This window comes from Cryptotermes secundus, unplaced genomic scaffold (genome assembly GCF_002891405.2).
Source record: "Cryptotermes secundus unplaced genomic scaffold, Csec_1.0 scaffold1084, whole genome shotgun sequence".
Taxonomy (NCBI): Eukaryota; Metazoa; Arthropoda; class Insecta; order Blattodea; family Kalotermitidae; genus Cryptotermes; species Cryptotermes secundus.
Genome location: NW_019724603.1, coordinates 357538 through 366155, shown reverse-complemented (window position 1 = coordinate 366155; position 8618 = coordinate 357538). Strand labels below are relative to the sequence as shown.

At 34.1% G+C, this 8618-nt stretch overlaps 1 protein-coding gene across 1 annotated transcript in view; it reads left to right on the top strand.

The window, feature by feature from the left end:
- The window catches only part of LOC111862520 (elongation of very long chain fatty acids protein AAEL008004), a 144575-nt gene extending 136623 nt beyond the window's left edge, over nt 1-7952 (top strand). The window contains exon 9 of the mRNA XM_023847991.2: nt 696-7952. Within this exon, the coding sequence (XP_023703759.1) occupies nt 696-884 (189 nt within the window). The 3' untranslated portion in view covers nt 885-7952. The remainder of the gene's footprint in view (nt 1-695) is intronic.
- Nucleotides 7953-8618: the final 666 nt, after the last annotated feature.

Here is an 8618-nt window from a genome sequence, read left to right as displayed (position 1 = left end):
TGTTGGCCACCACCTTCAAGATATTTTGCTTCAAACTACATGATTTAAAAGTTTAAAGTATGTTCTTTCATTAGCTAAACATAAATTTCGTCTGTAAACAGTAATTTTTCTTTTATTCGCCTTCAAAAAAAAGGAAGTTTCTGGGCCCCACTCTGTACAAGCCTCAGGCTTGCCTCTGTCTCTTTATCATTGTGTAAAATAAATGTTGCTAACAGTTATGTAAAGACTGCCAGGCAGCAGGGAGAGGTGCCTATGCTTCACTCAGTATTGCAGCCTTAACCTTTGATAAAAACAAACTTTCGTTATTGATAGTATGCATATTCAGTGAAATAATGATTCAATACATAAGAGTGGCTCAGTGGAAGGATTATCTGTGGAAACTGTAGCTAGAGATAGGAATTGTTTTTTTTTACGGTTCTGCCCAATTGTTGCATTTTTGATTATTCAGAATAATGTACAGCTGTGTATTAATAGAAAGCATGATTATTATTAAGTGTACATAACAAAAATTGAAACTATTAGCGAAATTTAGAATGTGATTTCCTAGTTTGTTTCTGGTGGCCGAATCACCCAAACACTGTCCACTGTGTCGTACTTGATAATTCCAAATCTTGCCACAACATGCTTCGTGTTGCCCGGCTAGACAGATACTCACCAGTTTGGCCAAATATTACAGTGTTTTTCTTGTGTTTAAGGCTGGTTCAACAAATGGTACATTACCAAATGGTCACACCACAGGCTCAGAAAAGTCAAATGGTTACATCACAAATGGCTACAGCAATGGTCGAGCAGCAGATTATTATGTAAAGGCATCAACAGCAGATCTTCATCTTAGATCAACAACATCAATAAAAGTGACAGAAGGTGCTTCAACTCTCGAGTAATACCAGGGAATATAGAGAAAGTGGAATTATTCAGTTTATTAGGAGAAAGAACTTTCATAAAAGTAAAAAGATTGTTATTTCTTTTTATTACAAGTTTTTATTTCTTCTGCCTGTAGCTGTTGATATGATAGTGGGAAACGTCCCGCTAACAACTTGGCGCTGGCCGCTGTACGCAGAAGTCTCCACAGCAAATGTTCTTAAAGTTTAATACATCATTGCCAGGGTGTTGCCTGAATAATATGGATATGTATTGTGATATTTTTGGTGTATTGAAATGTATTTCTGAAAAAAAAAAGTACTTGTTAATATAGATAAGTTGATAATTTTCACATACTGAGATACCAGTAAGTTGAACTTTACATTGCCTTTGTCAGGTAAAATTGTAGAATGAATACAGAATCAGAAAGAAAGTCTGTGTATCAGCAAGTAAACTATAGTGCTGCTGTAGTGACATACATAGTACGAACATAGAAGAAGGTATAGATTGCAATATTTGTATAATGCACAAAACCAAATTATTATTAAGGTCCCCCCCCCCACCCCCCAGAATTCAGTGCAGTGAACCTGAATGTGCAGCTGATACATATTTCATGATGCTGTAATAAATCTTGCACATGATTAACTTTAAAAAAAATTCCAATAATGAGTCAAAGCAGCTTTCTCTTTAATTTATAAATGTAATATGAGACAACTAAAGGTGTAAGACTATTGAAAATCCAGAAATTACAAATGGGTTCATTTATGGTGGAAACGAGGTTCTCATGGTGGTGACTATTATCTCCTGGGATATGATGCACTGTGTTCTGCTTGGTTTTTGTTTTGTGCTTGGCATGCTTTTTGAACCTTAAGTTGGAGGCAGCTTGTTTTTCCAAAATGTTCGTGAACTTCGACCGGGCTACACAGCATCACATACCAGAAGACGGTACTCTTCAAGGTTCATTTGTGACTCTCATTACTCTATGAGAATGCAAAGAACTATAATCAAACTTGCAGTGAATGCTACTTATTTTTCATCACACATTCCAAGACAACATGCACAGAGGTTATTCCCATGGCTGCCATTAAGTATTTAGTCTTTCATGAACATATAGAATTATGTAACCAGTTTGGCTGTAGACTTTCTCCTAGCCTGCCATGTGTTTCATGTGATGTAAGTTAAATAAGTAATATGTTCTTAAACATAGATTCCCACATGTTCACATAGTCACTGTCCATTTATTTCAGAATGAACAAAATCACTTCTAAAAACTGACACTTCTAATAAGTTTCTTGGGAAGTTTATGCCTTCAGTTTGAGGAACATGATCACTGAAGAATTCTCAATGACATTTTGGAATGTGTCAGACTGTTATAACAGATTATGAATAAGGTGTATTTCAAACACTGGTCTAGCAGACCATGATGTAACATTTCCAAGAAATAAACAAAGATGCTGCAAAATATAGTTGTATAGTTCTGAGGCTCATGTATGTTAGTAGGCGTGAAGGTTAGGAATATGTTGTGTTAATGGTGCGCTGTAAGAATGTTAAATTTGGTGTTACACAGTTTTAAAATGTGGTCTTATAAGAGTGGCCTTTAACAGTATCGTGATGGATGATATTTCTAACTAAAGCATAAGAGTAATTCGTGCAATAACTATCTTTGTATTTATTTACACTCACTTAAAAGGATAAAATCTTCACTAGAATTTTGTATATATAATATGGCTGGCATGATGGTGAAGTGTATGTGGATGATATTTTCATTACACAAGTCAGACAGGTGTAAATATCTGTTGGTTTTTTTACATACTTGAATAAAGATTTAGCCTACACCAGCAATAATGGTTATTGATTATGATGATGATGATCCCCTATTCTTTTCAATGGCAACATATCTTTTTTTGTCACAAATTTGAATATGTCATTTAATTCTGAGAGTCATGAGCATAAGAGCATATTTATATTTATTCTTAAGAAGCTGAAAATAAGGCAACTTTAACTTTCTAAGAAGCAGTATTTGAAGAAAATCTCACCTTATATTTGGGCTAATATGGTATAATTTTATTCAGAGGAACCATTGCATTCTTATAGAAACAATCTTTAACAAAACTTAAAGGAGACAAAATATCAATGCTGTGGCCAACAAGGAGATGCAAGAGACTGTAATGTTGACTCCAGAAACAATGCAGAAGTATGAAGTAACTATTTGATTTGAGATTCTCACAGCAGTGATTTTGAGCAGTAGTATCTTCTTAGTTATGGCACCATGTAGTGTTTTACAAGTTCACTGATATTTCTGAGAAACATATCTTCAGGGTTGAAGAATAAGCCAAGCAAACAGAGAGATTGCTTACTATTTGCTTGTTGCTTGTTGTATGTAGTCTCTGATCCTGAAGATGGAGGCAGTTCATCTCTCTAAATATTTCAGTAAACTTTACTAGATTACATGGCATCACATCCAAGAAGATAGTACTCTTTAAACTCAAACTGATTGTATTTTTAGTGTTCACAATGTTTCAGTAAAGTGATTATCTCCACAGTGACATAAAGAAATTGTGCTCCCAGATAGCATTACCAACAGCGCACCCATGAATTAACAACTACCTGTTTTAATTGTTCTCGTTTGCATATCAGATAAATTCATAATATACACATTTTCGGTACCTATGTTATGAGCAGTAAGCAAAACTAAATCCTATATTATAATTCTTTGAATCATGTCAGAGTTTCATTTTCCTGTTCCATTCATACATTCATCTGTTCCTGCGTTTGCTCATTCACTCCTTTCTTTTTCTTCTTCTTCTTCTTCTTCTTCCTCATCTTCTTTTTGTTCCTCCACCTTTGACATATCCACTTTCGTGTGAGTTGTCAAATGTCTTCTTCCCAAAGCTTCTTCTCCTACTTTTCTTCCTATGTTGCCTTTCCTTTTGTGTAACCTCTTCCCCAACCAGTTTTTCATATCTTGACCTTGTCTTTTTCTTAGTCATTATGTTTCTAGATATTCAAAACCTTCTTTGGAATTCTCTTTTCTGTCATTCATAAAATGTCGTCCTGTTGTTTATTAATTTGTCTACATATCTAGTTATCTTTAAATTTTCTCTACATCCCTCACTTCTTGTTTTTTCCTTCTATACTTCTTAGAAATTCTATCTCATCTGCAATTACTCTACTAATATCTCTCTTTGTCCATGCTCATGTTTCTGTTCTGTATGTTAATATGGACCTGTACTAATTTTTAAATAAATACATTTTGCCTGACTTTTGCATTTCCCACTCCCAAAATTATATCCATAACTGGATGATAAGATTTTCATGCATTTTTATTGTTTCTGTTGTTACTTTTTTTACTATTCCATTTGTCAGTATTTTGCTTCCTAAGTATTCAAAACTTGCCACTTTATAGTAATTCCTTTTTTTTTCTGTCTCTCTCTCTTTTCATGTCTCCTTTCCTCTTGCTTATTTTCATGACCATGCATTTATCCACACTGATATTTAAACCAAAATTTTTACATTTATAAATTAGAACTGAGCCCAGTGGTCTGACAGTAATGATGTTCTAGACTTGTATTTGGGACACTGGCTATTCTGATTGATTTTTTCATTATATAATGTAGATTCGTAAAACATCATGAAATAAACCATGAACCTCACTGTAAATCTGAATTGGAACCAACATAAAACTTCAGAAAACGCTCATATAAGTACAGGGTGTTCAATCAAGGAGGAAACTTCACAACACCGTTGACAGAGCCCAATATTCCTCACAGATTGCTGCTGTAACTGTAACAACACATTATAAACGCCAATGACTCATTCTGCTATCAGCAGTTACAGTAGCAATATGTGAGGAGTGTTGGGCTGAGTCAGCAGTTTTGCGAAGTTTCCTCCTCAACTGAACGCACTGTATTATATATAAAGGAATCATGAGACAGTATATTTATTCTGCTCACACAGCAGGTCTTCTTTGTTGACCAATTTTCCTGGGTACTGTAAGGTTTATTTGAAAATATCACAAAATACTAAGGAAACAAAACCATGTACATATATATTCAGACTCAGGGAACATAACTGTATTTTAAAAATCCAACGTTCCAATTTAAAATTTAAGCATAAAAAAATTCAGTCATGTAAGTATTAACTTGTATTGGCCATACATGACCCAGCTGTGGCAATGCATGCACTGGATTAGCTAGCTCCACCAGGCCTGGTGTCATATTTTTTGCAATATAAACTCCATTAGTGCCAAGTTTAAATTTTGTCAGTGCCATCATAGAAAATGAAATACAGTCAATAAAGGTCAATTTTTTGGAATGTTTAAGTCAATACAGCCCACAGATCAGACAGTTACATTTTCCATTAATGAAACTACAAAAGTAATCTTTTTGGTTTATGTAACATGCAGTTAATTGGTATAAGTGTGTCAGTGAAGAGGAAAACATATCCTTGTTCTATTGTACATCAGTGAAGTAAAGACAGGGCTGTGTCCCATATGAAGAGGTACTACAAATATAACATAAAAGTGCTGTTAATAATAAGAAATGTTCTGTTGTGTGAGGGAAGCTACTTAAGTACATAATGAAAACTTTCTCGTTTTCTTTACAGTTCAGTGTAGGTATATAATTTCTTTTAGTGCCACAAATGATAGACTGGTATAATTACTTCTTTCTGATTTTATAAAGCATTGTGTACAACTCTTTCATACCTTTTCTAGGAGAGTGGACATAAAAAGAATTGCTCTTATTTTCACCTTTCATTTTATTCCTTTCCCTGTCCCCTCTTTAACTTTATCATCCTTTCTTTCCACACACTTTTTCATAACTTCCTTCATCTCTTAATTTTCTTTGCTTGCTGTCCTCCAACTTTCTGTTCTACATCTGCTCATTCATCTTCCTACTCATCTCTTCTCCCACTTCTTGTGCTCTTTTCCCATTCCTTCCTACCCCTCCTTTTCCTCCTCCATATTCCCCACCTTATCTCCTTTTTCTTATTCTCTTTTTCATTATCCAGGGCTGGAAATGGAGATAGACACAGGTGGATGCTATGTATATAATTCCCAAGTGCACTTTTTTTTTTTCTTAACAAGTGCCTTACAGTGTTGTAAATATTATTCCTAATAGTGACATGTAGGAAGGAATTCCTGAACATCTACTGTGAAGATGTCCTTTATACTATATGCTGGTCATTTCCAAGGCTCTTCTGCTGACTTCGAGCATCTGTGTAGTTCTGTGGAGCCATTTTCATCCCTGTATTTTCCTTTCTCTTTTCCATTATCCTTACCACACAACTTTCAGGGTCTAAGAGGGAAAGGAATGTAGTTTCAGACCTCGTTACGGCATTCCATAATTTGGTTGTGTAGCACTTTCCTGCCATGTGCTGCTTAACAAATCTCCTATGTCAAGTTTCTGTTACTGTAGGCTTTGTATGGGCCAGGTTGTATGATTTAATAATACATGTCCACAATACAGAAAATTTTACATTTATTTGTTTCTTTATAATGTGCAATGGATCTGCATCTAATGCTAAAAATAGAGACTGAAGAGGTTATGATGCAGATTGAATTTTTCAGTGTTTGGTGCTCCATATGGCTTATATGATGCAGGTTATACATTGTAGACTTGATCTGTGTAACATCTGAATCATTACTATGTGATATAACCTTAATTTAATTAAAACCCACGATCTTTAGATACTATATCAACAGATTTTTTTGTCTTCAATTTGTACAGTCCTTTTACACAATCTTTAATATTATGTCAGTCCAAAACATCTTTGGAGGTGTGTCATTATTAGATAGTCACATAGATTATTTCACCATCATTAGAAAGTAACTAGACTCCATTTGCATCATACAATGAGAAACAAAATAACCATACAGGAGAGGTGAACATACAGGAATTTTCATTCATAAAGTTCCGTTGTTGATGTATGACATTGCCTCAGAGATGTTTTAGGCAGAGTGTATGAACTATTCATTTTATTACTTATCTGTTAATGTCTTGGTGTGATATTACTGTGTTATTTGTTTTTCATGGTGAAGAAAATGAAGATTATTCTAAGGTTGTGTACATTTCCTTACAGCAATTGAATTTATGCTCAGAATTGTCATTTTATAAAATAAAAATAATCCTTGATTGAAAATAAAGCATCTTTCAACTAAATGAGATCTAAAGTTCTTGTGGCAATGTTTCTGGGGTGCACTGTTGTGTAAACTGGTGAAAGTTTACCAGTGAATAGGAGAAAAATATTGCCTCCATCTTCATGGTAAAATAATAAGCTGAGCAGACAGCAAGCAAGCAACTTACTTTTGTGTGCTCTGTATACTCTTCAGCCATGAAGTTAACACATTCCTCCAGAGCATCAGTGAACTTCTGCCAGACTACACAGTGTTAAGAGCAAGTGTAGGAAATAACAAGAAGCAAGATAATTGCTTGCACGTCTTTATTTTTTACCCTGAAGATGGGGGGTGTGTGTGTTTCTCTGAAATGTCTGTTAACTTGTACTAGACTACATAACAGACATCACATCCCAGAAGACAACAGTCTTTATTTTCAAACTAGTTGTAGACAGTTCTCATGTCCATGTTGAATTCTGAAACTGATGACTTAGATGTTATGATCTTCTTCATGAGTGCAGGTTTGTGTATGAACGACACTGAATGCATCTCATCAGGTTCAGAACTGGTTTGTCATGTTATCAGGAGGAGCAAAGAATGGGTTTTACAATGAATAAACTCAAAGCTTGATCCATGGAAATAGTTTTTTCTTTAAATTTTGTTTTATCAGTTCTGTGAACAGCTTAGTTGATTGAATAATTAAACATAAATATATCTGAATTAAACTGTTTAAGTTACAAGATTCTTGAATAAACTTGGTAATATAATAAGGGTCAAAATTGTACCTCAAATTGGACTACACATATTTCTCCAAATGCAATCTTTGCAGTTGGACATATATCATTGGCCTTTATGCTTATTTATTATTGACACAAAACTTTAAAATTTCACTTTTGTGTCATTAAATGTGTACTTAACTATTTTAAATTTTGTATGATATATCTCTCATAAAATAAGATGAACTTCTTTTCTTCAACAGTCTTTTCTTATTTATCTCCTTCATTGCCATGTCCTACTACTCTTCATGCAATATGATATTTAAATACTGCAAATGTAGTGAATCACTTTATGTCTGATATCATTTCAATTAAAGTTACTTCATTTATCATTATCAATTTTTGGTTTATTCCAAAAAATTATGTTATGTTGTTATAATTTTCCTTCTGTCATTATCCTTTTCAGTATTATGCTTTTCTTTCTGTGGGTTACTTTATGATGCTGTCAGTAACTGGACAGTTTTGAATGGCAGGGTATTTGGTGATTCATCTACATTTATAAACAATAACTGCATTGAAGAATATAGTCTTCAGGGTTGTAATGTTGTGTAGTTCAGAGAAACATGTCATGTGCACTTTCAGGGTTAAAGATCAGAGCTTGCCACCTGCTTCTCTTGGCTTGTTTTCTTTGGTCTAGTAATTTTGAGTATCCTTCATCGAACCATGGCTTATGCTTCTTCAGTTCACACAATGTAACAGTTATGGATGTTAAATAAATCAATCAATCAATCAATAACCTAGACTCTCCTTGGCAGAAATTTTGATATTCTCTCTAATAGTTTCCCAAGCTGTATTAACATTCACATCAGTGTCAAAGTTTTCCAAGGTCGCGAACCTATTTGAGATTTCAACGTGATACTTCTCTT